Here is a 14,298-nt window from a genome sequence, read left to right on the forward strand (position 1 = left end):
TAACTGATCACAAAGTACTTTCTGAGGGCTATCTTGGAACAAAGCATCCCAAACAGTACAAAAGCAGGGGAACTCTTGTTTAAAACACACTAATTATTGCCTGTAAGCACCAGAATCACCATGGCCAAAGGCGAAGAAGTTTTGTTTGGAAATGAAATACACTATCAGTGCAGCCCCCTTTCTATTCTTGGCCCTTTAGAACTGCTTCACAAAAAGTGCTAAACAGGGGGTGCCTGGGTTAAGAGTCCAACTCTTGGTTTTGGCTCAGGTCATGATCTCAGGATTGTTAAGACTGAGCCCCCAGTCCGGCGCTAAACTCTGTAGGAAATCTTCTGGAGAATTACTTTCTCCCTTTGCCCCTTCCCCTTCCCACTTCCATGCTAATACATAAATCTTTTTTTAAGTGCTAAACATTTTTATAGCAGTATGCACAAGTGAGAGTTAATTCCACACCTAGATACACAGAATTTAAGGCAGAGCTTCATCTCACAATGTTTACAAGTCCCTCCAGGTTTATCAGTAATGTGAGCATTCAAAATTAAACAACAGTAAGGTGAGTGGCTGCAACCTGAACAGCCCTGGACCCAATCCCATTAGCAGTGCCAAAGTAAGAGTATCAAAATCTAGAAGATAGCAAAAACATTACAACCAGACCTCAGATCATTAGGTCACAAAATAAAGAACCGCTGCATGATGTGTTTCACACCATCAATTCTACCCTGACATGCCTGGACATGTCCTGTTGATGGTTACAGAAGTGGTGAAAACATTAAACTTAACTTACTTAACTTTTTAACAATTTTTTCATTTCAATAAATTTATTTTGATTTGTTGGATTATTTAAGAGGAAGAGAAGAATCTGTTCATGTTTTTCAACCTATGGAAGAAGAAAAAATAGTATTATTTCATTTCTAAAAATGTAACAAGTATTAATTTCACTTCAAGGAAATTCTACCCACTTGTTTCTGTAACTCTGTGCAACAGCAATTCATCCTGCATGTCTTTTCTAAAAGCAAGTACAAAAGACTATTAAAGAATATACACCATAATGAATTAAAAAACTGAGTCGTCTGAATAAACACAGCTCTACCCCTTAGGCATGGGTTCTAACTATAAAAGACTTAATTAACTTCTCCCTTGGGCTTTAATATTTTCTACTACTAAGCCCTGGGTTTCACCAAAGTAACGTCCCCATCTCCAAAATTCTAGGTCTTTTGCCTATCATATGTGGGATATCTCTTCAGCCAAGGGCAAGCCTTCCAAATAATCATCTTAAGAGATAACTATGAGATCCAATCTCAAACATACAAACTCTTCTCACTTTGGTCAGGATCGAATGTAGTTGGAAGTCATTCTGAATGCTAGACATTTCTAAAACTCTCAGAATCCATGCTATCTCCAATGGGATCACTCAACTCTGCTGAGCCTAAGCTAAGGAAAATCTGGACTGGGAGGCCTGCTTCTATCCAGTGGGTCCCCTGAGGTGGCAGCATGAGTCTTACAAAGGGGGAGGATGAAAGAAACATGACCACAGAGACTAAGGAAAAACCAAGTCACCTACACTGATTACATCTGTTCTTAATTAGACTTATATTTGTCATTAAACTGGAAAAAATATACGTACTTAAAGTACTTTGCTTTTTAGACGTGATGCTTTTTGCCAGACCATATGTCACCAGCTTATCAGCTAGATTGACAGTAACATTTCCAGAGAATTTCTCAACTGACACTGTATGCACATTCTTGGTAATTCCTTTTACAGAAAGCATTACACTCTGATTCAACATGAAATTTTTTAGTAGTTCCATTACTAATTGAGAGCAGCTTCCATTCAATTCCATCAGTCCTGGGGAAAAAAACCTGGATATTAATCTTCGAGCCCCTTTAAAAAAGATAAATATTTACATATATCATCTAAAGATAATAAGCAAAAGTCTCACTTTAGCTGGCTTGAGTAAGCTTTGATGTACTACTGCTGTTGCATTAAAAAAAAAATCACTCAATAAATACTCATTGGTCCCTATTACCTGTCAAACACTAATCTAGGTCTAGAGGGAATAAAACAGACAACTGTCTGTTGCCGTGGACCTATGTCCATCATAATGGGAGAAGCAACAATAATAATATGTTCCAACTCTCTCCCTGAGTCAAAACCAAGCAAACTAAGAGGCAACGAGTGAGTTTTTATCTGCTAGGACCCCTATGTAATGAAATCAGGAGTAAGAGTGAAAAGCTACTTTAAAACTCATTCACTTTATTCAACCACCAACTAAAGAGCTAAACGTGTGCAGATAGAGTACACAGTAAAGTAGTCCCAAGTGGTATTATCTCTGTCTCCAAAGAGAGCACCGTGACAGAGCCTAGAAGCTCTTGGGTAAGGCTCAGATGGCCTACTTCTCGCTGGCCTTGCCACTTCTAGCTGTGCAATCTGGGGCCAAACAATCTCTGAACAACAAATGAGCTACCAATGTAATTTCTGTGACAATGAAATAAAGGATGAAAGATAGGGTTTTTTTTTTGTTGTTGTTTTTGGTTTTTTTTGTTAGCTCTGCTTGATATTCAGAAGTCTGAGCAGTTTCTGAAATGCCCATTTGATTCAGACAGAGGCTACAAAACAGAGGAGAAAAAAGAAAAATCACACAGATATCCCAACCGGAAAGTGACTTGACTGCCTACCTTCAAGTGAACATTTAATAATTTGGAAAGGAAGCTCCAGGTGGCTGATAGAAATTGGTTGCACTCTGGAAAGAGGCAGAGTTTCAAGGTTTCCATAATCTGCATAGAGCACTTTCACTTCGGCATCTGATGTCCCCAGAACAATGGCACGGTACCAGAAATCATCATCTGAAAATATGATGGAAGCTCAGGTAAGAAGTTAGATACAATGACCCCCTCCCCTCCCTTAAGATGGTTATTCACAGTTACATTTACATCAGTGAGAAATTCATGCCAACATTTCTGGTTACAGTCCAGATAAAACACAAGCATCACCTCCATTCTTTCCAGATGCTACTAAAAAGATAACTACATGATTAAAAAGAAAATGGCACAAAACCACAAGGATATGATATAGAGGACAAGAGAGAAGACAATATAATATTGGAAGCTGGAAAGCAGATGGCAGGAATGGAAAGGATTTAGCAGAGTTCAACCAAAGCTGGCTATGAGGAAGCAAAGAGGCATCTTCATTTGCATCCTGAATCCCAAGCCCTAATAATTAATGCATTCCAAGATAGTAGTGAGGATGGAGCTGAAAATGAGGGCTGAGTAAAGAAAGCAAACTTACTTCCCAAGACATCTGAATAGTTTATAAACACATACTTATTTTTAAAGCTGCTAAAGAGGACGATCAGTTTTATGTTCACGTGTTTTAATAAAGCTTAGAATGTCCTCCCCATTTCCAGGCATCTGCTCCTACTCAAGGGCAGAAGACTAGAGGTTTCTTCTCCAGAGAGGATGAACCAGATAGACTACTAGAGTCAATAAGAGGAAGAAATTTACCAAGAACACTGTTGGGCAAGCTATGCACACCAACCAGGAGACAATGATTCCACCAAGTGAAATGCACTTCAAGATACCAACAGCAGGAGCCTCAGTGAAATGGCACAGCTTCATGACCCAACAGTGAAGGCCAGCAGTGTACAAGCTCTGCCCACAAAGAAGCTTCCAATTAACTTTTAAGTGCCCCACTGCAAGTCAACAGCAAAGGATCACCAGACATTTGAAGAAAGCTTCCAACGTGACAGAGTAGAACAAAACAGGAACTCAAGAAAACAGGGAGAAGACAGGGACAATTAGAAGAATGATACTAAAATCTGCTAACAAAATCGCCTTCCATCCTTGAAATAAGAGCAAGTCAGCATTAAAGACACACATCTGAATAAAGAAACAAAAAAGCTACTGAAACTAGATATGTGGTATCAAAAGTGAAAAACTCAATAAATTGGAAGATAGAATCAAGGAACTCTTATAAAAAACAAAAAAATTGAAAGAGAACAGGAAACTTAGCAGAAGAATTTCAAGTCCAATATTAGAATATTTGGAGTTCCTTGGGGTACCTGGGTGGCTCAGTCAGTTAAATATCTGACTCTTGGTTTTTAACTCAGGTCACAATCTCAGGGTCTTGAGATTGAGCCCTGTGTGGGCTCCATGCTCAGCAGGGGGTCTGCTTGAGATTCTCTATCCCTCTCTCCCTCTACTCCCTCCCCATTGTTCTCTCTCCAAAATAAATCTTAAAAAAAAAAAAGATTATCTGGAGTTTCTAACAGAATAGGAAATGAAAGAAGGTAATAAAAAAAATTTCAGAAAAATTTCTCAAAACCGAAGCTCATCAATTTCTAGACTTAAGGGCCCACCCAGTATGAGTGCCCAAAACAATAGTGAAAACTAGTACCAAGTCACATTATGAATTTCAAAACATGTAATAAAGATATTACCAACAGTTCCAGAAAGGGGAAAATAAAATACAAAGTTTGGAGACTCTAAATGACCTCTCTCCTGACCAGCAACATCAACAGCTAAAAAACAATAAAAGCAGGACACATGGCTGGCTGAGTTAGTGGAGCTTGAGGCTCCGGATCTTGGGGTTGTGATTTCGAGCCCCATGCTGGGTGTAGAGATTACTTAAAAATAAAAAATCTTAAAATAACAAAAGCAATGTTTTCAAAATTTTAAGGGAAAGATGATTTCCAATCTAGAATTCTGTATCTAGGCAAGCTATCAATTAACTATCAGGGTAAAATCAACATTTTTTCAAACATGGAAGTACATGGGGAGATAAAGAAAATTTATCTTACACGTACCTTTTTTCACAGGTTCTGGAGGATGGGATATAACCAAATATTATAATAAATCCAAAGTAAGGATTTCAGAAAACAAGGTGACACGAGGAAGGGAGAAACGGAGCCAACATGGTGGGATGGGAGAGAAATCTAAACACAAGGGAGTGGTGTTGAAACAACCCCAATATGATGATGAAGGAAAACTTCCAGGGTGATCACTCAAGTCTGGAGAATAAGCAGTCTAGATAGGAGGTCAGAAGGCTGCAAGCACTAGCAATGTAATAAAAGCTGACAAAGTACATGAAGTGTTCACTAGGAGAATTTATTTTTTAAGTTATTTTATTTATTTATTAAAGACACACACACACAGAGAGAGAGAGAGAGAGAGAAAGAGAGAGAGAGAAGCAAGTTCCATGCAGGGAGCCCGACATGGGACTCGATCCCGGGTCTCCAGGATCAGGCCCTGGGTTCAAGGCAGCACTAAACCGCTGAGCCACCTGGGCTGCCCTCACTAGGAGAATTTATACCAATGCAGAGAACTGGAGATAATCAGTGAGAATATACAAAACACTAATAACAACAAAGGCTGCAAAAGAGATACGTAACCATGAATCTCATAGGTCATGGTATACTATGTAGCTAGGCTGTGAATAGTGTTTATGCAATTCCAATAAAGTAATTGTAAATACTCATCTAACCAAAAATTGTGACACATTTCTATCAGGAAGAAAGGGAGGGAAAGTATAGATCCAGGTATCATACAAAAGAAAAGCAAAACTAAAAATACATTTAACTGTGTATGTAAATTTAAAGATTTTTTAAATGAATTCCATGTGGGCAACAGATCAAAAGCATTTTAAATCCATTGCTGGCAAGAGAAAGATGACATGGGCCCACTCACAAACTTTTGGTACATATGGACATTTCTTTAAGATGCCTACAGACCAATATGCTTCTGAAACTTACAAAACAATTTACATCCTTTGACTCAGGAATTCCCCAAATTTCTGTCCAAGAATTTTTACTCTAAGTATTATTTTTATTCCTAAAACATATTTGTTAACTTTTAATATGAAATATTAAACAACAGGATAACGGCTAAAGCATACCTGATTTAACAAGTCTAAGGCACTCACTCCTTTTTTAGTAAATTCATAAAGTTCTATAAATTATTTGCAATTCCTCCACATATATTATCAGTCCACCATATAGAGTTATCTAAAGCTAATTATCTAGAAATACTGATAGATTTGTAGATATCTACCTATATCCTTACCTAAATATAATCTATAATTATAAGAACAGAAAAGCTAAATGACCCCAATACATGAATCAAACCTACAATCTTGCTGTTAATCTAACGAAATACACATAATTTCATGTAAAAGAGAACCAAATAATTCCTCTTTAATATTTTACCTAAAAGAACCTTACTTGTGTATTTGGCACAGCACACATCTCCAATTTTGGGTCTGTAAGACAATTGGCTTTTCTGAGTATTGCAATATTCTAACAATTCAGCTGTCAATATATTCAATCTTTCCTGATCTCCTGAAACATAAGAAGGCAATCTTTTGTGAAGAAATTTGCAGTGCTGTCAAATTGAATCACTAAAAAAAAATCTGTTTACATTTATATTTTAAGAATATATAAAACCAATAGTGCTTACCTTATACAAAAGGGATGTAATACTGGGAGGGAATAAGAAGGAACCCTCTGGACAGCTAACTTCTAGATCAAGGTGGTTGTACAGTGTGTGTTCACACTACAGAAACTTATTAAGTCATCATTTGACAATTTTTCAGTATACTTTTCATTTTGGTATGTTACAGTTAATAAGACAAAATGAAATATTTCCAATTCATCAGGATTCAATAACCCTAAGTCCCTGCTTTCCACTACACAAATTAAAGATGATGATTTGGATCCCAGAGATAGATTTAAGAGCACTTGTTGGCATCACGATTTGTGGTTTGACCATTTGAAACAAAGATTCACTTTCTCAGCCTTCAGGTACCTGCAATTATGTCGAATAGCCATCATCCACCTTGCATTAACTCTCCTTCTGACACTACTAGGATAAACTCAAATATATTGAAGAGATTTCTTAATTATAAACTTCCATGAAACAAGAAAGAAAACATTTATATGCTACTTTACTAAGGAGTAGGTCCAGTATAAAACATTTCTCTAAGTTTCTAAGCTATAAAAACACTGATTATAGACTGATTACAAAGCATTTTCAATATACCAAAAATTTTTTAAAAGGTCATAGAAAGTTAGCTTTGTAAATGCAATTCAATATAGATAGTATCTATTTTTGTGGTGGTATATTTTTAAAAAATAAATTATACAGTGGTTAAGGACACCATTTCCTTATAAAAAGCTGTAGATTTGACTGTGTTGGGTAGGTGCTAAATGCAAAAGCATTTCCCTTCATGCTCTCATTTGTGTTTGTATAACTAAATATGCCTGAAATGTTATAATGGTCAATTTTTCCTTATAACACTGAACAAAACAAAAATCACTAGCCTTCCCTTCTCTATCACTTCCTAAAGGGTTCAGATAAGCATTTTATTATACAGTTAAAAAGATGAGCATAAATGTGTCTCAAATTTTGGTTTCTTACCTGGTATCTCACTTGGTAGAGCATAAAATAAATGTGGGCTTACAATTTCTAATATGCTTGCTTGTACAGTTTTATTAACTGGCAATTCTATCGTCCTCCACTGCTCAGCTAAAGAGATGGCTGAAAACATACAAAACAGATGTTGTATAAAACAGATCAACGTTGTTATTCTCTCCCAGTTATATATTTAATCACTTAATTTATTCATCAACTGATAACGCTCACAAATCTCTAAAATGACAATCTGTATTTTCACAAAAACAATCTATTCAATTTGAGGGATTCTGTTAAAAAAAAAAAAAAAGTCCAACCTAGAATGAGAATCTTTGACCTACCACACTCCATTTCTGTAAGTATATTTAATGTAGTATATTTCCATTTCTGTAAGTATATTTAATTTAACTCTTATAAATGATTCACTTTAGGGGCTATATAACTGTATGATGCAAGATTATCTGATAAATAATTACAGTGTTTAATAAAGCCATGTTTCAATAAATACTATTTTTTAAAGACTTATTAATCTGAGAGAGAATGTGCATGTGCAAGAGGAGCAGAGGAGGAGACTCCATGCTGAGCACAGAGCCCAATGTAGGACTTAATATCCAGGCCCTGAGATCCCTCCCAGCCAGAGCTGAAAACAAGAGTCAAATGCTCAACCGACTGTACCACTCAGCCACCCAAATAAATACTAATTTTAATAACCTATTATTAACCTACTTCCACAAGCATGTATTCCTATGGAAAAACTGCATCACTTGGATAGAAAAAGTTTTGTAGCCTCCAAAAGCAAAGGATAACATAAATTTAAATAACAAATCAATGGTTTAAATGTTACCTTGAAGCCCGACATCAACTTGAAGATTATGTTTACCCACAGATCTATTATTTGTCAAGTCTTTATGTGGTGAACTAGTTCTTAAAACCAGATATTCATCAATCAGAACATCATTAATTATTCTGGGGTAAGAAGTGGAGAGATCAGTGAGCTCGATTCCCAATCCCTGTCCAGTGATTTCAACCACTCGGGCTTGGAGTTTTATCCCTGCAACGCATGTCTGAAATCTTGCTATGGCTTCTTCAGTCCAATGCTTGTTTCTAGGCTGTATATCTGGCAAATAAGAATAGCATTAAAAAGAATTCTGTGCCCAAGCTGCATTTTTGCTTCAACAGTGTCTGGAACTGGCCTTGACCAGTTTGGGCCAGGCATTTTGAATATCTTTTTTCAATGTTCAATTACATTTCTACACCTTTCATGCCTGAGTTACAGATAACACATTTGTAAACATACTAACTAGAGTTTTAGGAGGCTCAAAAACTTCCCTTACTTTCCCCACTAGTGTATCTTTACCTGGCATTTTTCCAATAGGTAAAAAATATGGTTAAAAGCCATCACTGTATTCTGTTACACAGACAATGATGAGTTACTAATTATTCTGGTAGAAGACATCAGCCATATATTTTCACTTCTCTGAACAGTTTTCTAATGATTTCAAAATGTTAAACAACTTAACCAAAAATTATTTTTCTGATAATTTTGGTTTATCCCCTTATTTTTATAATAGCAATCCTCAAACTTGAATGTGCATCTGAATTACCTACAGGGCTCATTAAAACAGATTTCAGGGCCATATTCTAGAATTTCCAATTTAGCGGATCTTGGTTGGGAACTAAGAATCTGCAGTTTAAGTTCTCAAGTTGATGCTGCTTGTCTGGAGGCCACATTTTTTTTTTTTTTTTTTAACATGGAGGCCACATCTTAAGCACAGACATAAAACATGGTAATTAAAAATAATCTGAAACATATTTAGTTAAGTAGAAAGAAAACACTCAAAAGGAAAGATAAAAAGCATCTATGCTTCCAGACATAAGCACTATTAACATTTTGCTATCCAATCTTCCATAATTTTCATGTGCATATGCAAAGATCCACAAGCACATACATACATCTTTTATAAAGAAACCTTTGCAATAATAACAGCTATTATGGATATAATGCCAGGTAGCGTTAAGTGCTTTATATTTTTATCTCTTCTATTCTTAATAACTCTTTGAGGAAGAGGATAGAAACAGATGAGAAAACAGATGCACCAGAGACTTTGAATCACTTGCTAAGATTCTCACAGTAGGTAGGAGAGTAGGTTCCAGAGCCTGTCCTTATAATTATAATGCTGTCCTGTATCTCTTTTGTAACTTGCATGCTTCATGTACCTCATGAACAATTCTTTACATTAATAATACTTGGTTAACATCCCTTTAATTTCTGGGTAAGAGGAAACAATTAAAATCAAACTCTGCATGCCAGAAAAATGGTTTCTAAGCATTCATTTAGCCCTCAAAACAATCAACTGAAATAGGTGTTACTATTGTCAATTATATGGATCATCATCTAACCAATCCTCTGTAATTGGCTTTTTAGGTGGTTTTGATATTATTAACAGACGTATAATGAATTTCCTTGTAGGTAAACTTTGTGAAATTCCAAGATCATGTCTTTGGGATAAATTGTTATGAGTAAAAATGTGGAAACAAAAAGGAATATTTGAAACTCTTAAATCCTGCAAAATGCCTGCAAGAAAACACACTGGTTTTTACTCTCAAGCACAGAAAAGTAGCTGCTTCCCTACTTTAACATCAATACTGAACATTTCAGCAAATACCTTCAAAAACACATTTCTAAATGTTATAATATGAAGCAGGATCTTCTAATTCAAATGTAAAATTATTAAAAAAAATGTAAAATTATAAATGTTAATACTTAAAAGTGCATATACTCTAAGAATTAGAAAACAGTTGAGAAAGTTTCTTATTATGCACCATACCTACTAACCAGCACCGTATCCCTTGAAATGGAAGTTTTAAAAATTTGGATGGGATCATTTGGAGTTCATCTGCAGTAACTTCTTCCATGTTCCCATAATCCACAAAATGGACCTTAATGTTTCCATCTGCTAAGATTTCCTTGACTAAAGCACGATACCAATTACCATCACCTATATTTAACACAAAGTTTGTAACATGGAACATTATTTCCCTTCTATTAACATTTGAACTTTCAATCTTCAACAACAACAAAAAAAACTTGTGTCTAAAGTAACCAAATAAAGTTGCTCTCTTCTCCAGATGATGGCTTTATTTTTCATTCAGAAATCCCCAGGAGAGTTCTCAAAATCCATTTTTAGAATACATCCAAAATATTTACAGCACCACAACTTTAACATCAGATATAAATTAAATATTTCATTTATCATTCATCCAATAATTAAGAACATGAGAGTGAATGGAAGACTTCATAACCTTGAACATATCTGTCATCTGGACGCCTTATAATACTCTTGTAACTAAGGACAATTTTTTTTTTTACCGGTTTTAGTAAAATAATACAAAAACTCATACAGTGAAATTAAAGTGTTTAATAAAATATACTTTCACACTAAACATGCATGGTGTGACCAGAAGAAACAATGAACCTGCAGTGAACAGGTTCCCTGTTACCTAACTTTAATATCAGAAATTTTGAAAGAAAAGCATTTAACAAAATTTAACAGAGTTGAGGTAATAAAATTTCATTTGTTACAAAGAGAAGACAAAACATGGTATTCTAAACATTCATTTAGTCTTGATTGTGAGAAATATTTGCTTAAATATAAGGAGGAAAATACGCATTAAAAATAAGAGCTGAATGTCAGGAAACAACAATTTCTATCAAAATCAAGACTGTTTCAACTGCAACTTACCTGCAAAAGAAGCACAACATGGTCTCCCTATTTCTGCCTTAAAATCACTGGGCACCTTCTGCTGGCAATATTCTGCTAATGACTTGTTCAAATCATTGAGTTTCTTTAAGGCTGAAAACAATACACATATCACATTCAATGTTTAAAAAGCATGCAGAATACAGATTTTCCTTTAAAGTTAGGAAATGTTTTGATCATACAATCTCAGGTACATTCCCAAACAACTATTATGTATAGACGAGATGCTTTTCTCTTTTCCTTATTAAAAAGTTAACTGGGAAAATAAGTCATTATTAGTTCATGCTCTTGGTAACCCCCTACTATGGCACTATTACCAGCCTATCAGAGCATGCACACAAGCCTGTACAGAATGTGACATACAAGCTGTCCTGAAGGAGGACACAAAATTACTATGTGGACACACAGATGTCTGCTAAGGAAATTTAGAGGGATGACCTATGTGTGCTAAGCTTTTATAGGAAATAGGAGAGACAAGGAGAGGGTACTCCAGAAGGAAGAAATGGCTCTGAGGTAAAGTATACAATTAAGCAGTCAAAACTTACTCGGAGGGAGCAGTTTGGCAAAGTAGGGAAATAGAAGGTGAATCACTCAAACACACCAGCCAGAAGCTGGAGAGCTTTAAAATGCTGAGGGGTGCCTAGGTGGCTCAGTCAGTTAAGCATCCAATTCTTGATTTCAGCTCAGGTCGTTATCTCAGGGTCTTAAGACAGATCCTCCCTCCCCCCTTCTGGCTCCCTGTTCAGCTCAGAGAATGCTTCTCTCCCTCTTCTTCTCCCTCTGCCCCTCACCTGGCTCACACACACTTTCTCAAAGTAAATTTAAAAATTAATCTTTAAAAAAAAAAGAAAAGAAAAAACTATGTAAATTTGCCTCTCAGTCCAAGACCTAGTGGAGAACGAAAGTGCATAAGTCATTTACAGTATTTTACCATTTAAGCAAACAGGGATACATACATTCACACAAGCATATGCATAGACTACCCTTCTATTTTTTTTTTTTTGCATAGATTTTTAAAAAAATTTATTTATTCATTCATGACAGACACAGAGAGAAAGAGGCAGAGACACAGGCAGAGGGAGAAGCTCCCTCCAAAGAGGGAGCCTGATGTGGGAGTCGATCCCCGGTCTCCAGGATCACACCCTAGGCTGAAGGCGGCGCTAAACTGCTGAGCCATCCGGACTGCCCTCATAGACTACTTCTAAAAAGATATTTAGAAAATTGAGAGAGGGACTGAGAAACTTACTTCCCACTATACACTCTTTTTAATTTTTGAATTTCGTACACTATGCTTGTATAATCACCTATGAAAATAAAACCTTCAAAAAATTTTAATTTTATATGAAATCATGGCCTATCTACCAGATGATTCCAAAAGGAGGAATGACAATCTCACAAACTGGGAACCATATAGGAACGTAGGCACCTAGTTTAAAGTCCCCAAGTGACAGAGAAGAAAATCAAGGTTTAGAAATGTTAAAATTAATAATGCCCATCAGAATACCTCAAGTAAAAAATAATGCCCATCAGAATACCTCAAGTAAAAAAAAATACAAGTGTGAGAATGTGGAGCAGCTAAAACTCTCAAACTGACAACTGTCATAATCACCATGGAAACTTTTTAGCATTCATTGGTCAAAGCTGAAAATATATATGCCCTTTAGGATATGGCCAGTAATTTCATTCCTGGGTATATATTCAAAAGAAACACATACACACATGCACCAAATTTACATGGAAATGTTTACACCAATATCATTTTATAGCTCAGAACTAGAAATAACCCACATGTCTAACTTTATAAAAGAAACAAATTTGCAATATAGTCAATGTGACAAGAAACAGGATACTGCTACATGTAAAAATGAAGAAATGACCTCACAATGTGAAAAAAGATGACAAGGCACACAGGAGTACGTATTGTATGACTACATTTATGTAAAGCTCAAAACCAGGAAAAACTATGCTATTAGAAGGCAGGAGAGTATTAACTTTTTAAAGTGAAGGTGTAGTCATCAAAAGAGGCACATCAAAAGAAAAAATAAATGAGGTTTGAAACTTCTGGATTACTGGTAATGCTTCACTTCTTGACCAAGATATTGGTTATTCAGGGTTTTGCCTTAGTGTGTAATAACACATTATCACAATGTGCACTTATATATATGAACATTATGCTTTAATAAAATCAACCATTATATTTAATTTTCAAAAATGAATTTAAGGGACACCTGGGTGGCTCAGTGGTTGAGCATCCGCCTTTGGCTCAGGGTGTGGTCCCAGGGTCCTGAAATTGAATCCCGCATCAGGTTCTCCACAGGGAACCTGCTTCTCCCTCTGCCTATGTCTCTGCCCTTCTCTCTGGGTCTCTCATGAATTAAAAAAAATAAAGAATTTAAAAGACATTCTGTGGAATCCAAACTGATTTGATTACTAGGAGATTTTTTTTAAAGATTTTTATTTATTTATTCATGAGAAACAGAGAGAGAAAGAGAGGCAGAGACACAGGCAGAGGGAGAAGCAGGCTCCATGCAGGGAACCTGACGTGGGACTCAATCCTGGGTCTCCAGGATCACACCCTGGGCCGAAGGCGGTGCTAAGCCACTGAGCCACCTGGGGTGCCCTGATTATTAAGAGATTTTTGAAAATAGAAATAATGGCTTAAAACGGGATAAAAAGCAATTACGTATAACCAAATCTTTCTTGGAAGTAGAAATACCCACTTGACCCTTCTTGAAAAGACAGTACTTCTATTATTCAGTAAACTCCTCTTCAGTTAGAAGCTATACCACTGTATTTGTAAGAAAAAATAAATGAGAAGAGTCCACTTACCATCCTCTTGAAGCACATGGCAATAAAATTCTCCAGGACTGTACATCATACAGACCACAACATCTACTGTTTGGTCAACAGCAAGTTCAACCCATGTCCACTCCAATGGATTTAGTTTTTCTTCTACACCCAAGGGAGCTGTGAAAATAAGTGAACTTATGCAAAACAGGGTCAAAGTGAGGATAAGAGATGGGGCTGGTGAGGAACCTGCTTTTGAAGAACTGAATTTCCAGTGATTTTTTTTAGTGACTTTACAGGAAAGTTCATTGGTATTACAGTTAGCCATAACTACACCTCACTGAAT

The 14,298-nt window shown here is 36.1% G+C and overlaps 1 protein-coding gene across 1 annotated transcript in view; it reads right to left on the reverse strand.

Annotated features, from left to right (window-relative positions):
* Window positions 1-784: 784 nt before the first annotated feature.
* Window positions 785-14,298, reverse strand: part of TDRD1 (tudor domain containing 1) — a 41,021-nt gene continuing 27,507 nt past the window's right edge. The window contains exons 16-24 of the mRNA XM_041730868.1: window positions 13,995-14,132; window positions 11,148-11,258; window positions 10,233-10,403; window positions 8,249-8,521; window positions 7,411-7,530; window positions 6,216-6,332; window positions 2,677-2,844; window positions 960-1,006; window positions 785-877 (exon numbers count right to left, since the gene is read on the reverse strand). Coding sequence (XP_041586802.1) covers window positions 785-877; window positions 960-1,006; window positions 2,677-2,844; window positions 6,216-6,332; window positions 7,411-7,530; window positions 8,249-8,521; window positions 10,233-10,403; window positions 11,148-11,258; window positions 13,995-14,132 — 1,238 coding nt within the window. The remainder of the gene's footprint in view (window positions 878-959; window positions 1,007-2,676; window positions 2,845-6,215; window positions 6,333-7,410; window positions 7,531-8,248; window positions 8,522-10,232; window positions 10,404-11,147; window positions 11,259-13,994; window positions 14,133-14,298) is intronic.

The sequence above is a fragment of the Vulpes lagopus genome, chromosome 2 (genome assembly GCF_018345385.1).
Source record: "Vulpes lagopus strain Blue_001 chromosome 2, ASM1834538v1, whole genome shotgun sequence".
Lineage (NCBI taxonomy): Eukaryota > Metazoa > Chordata > Mammalia > Carnivora > Canidae > Vulpes > Vulpes lagopus.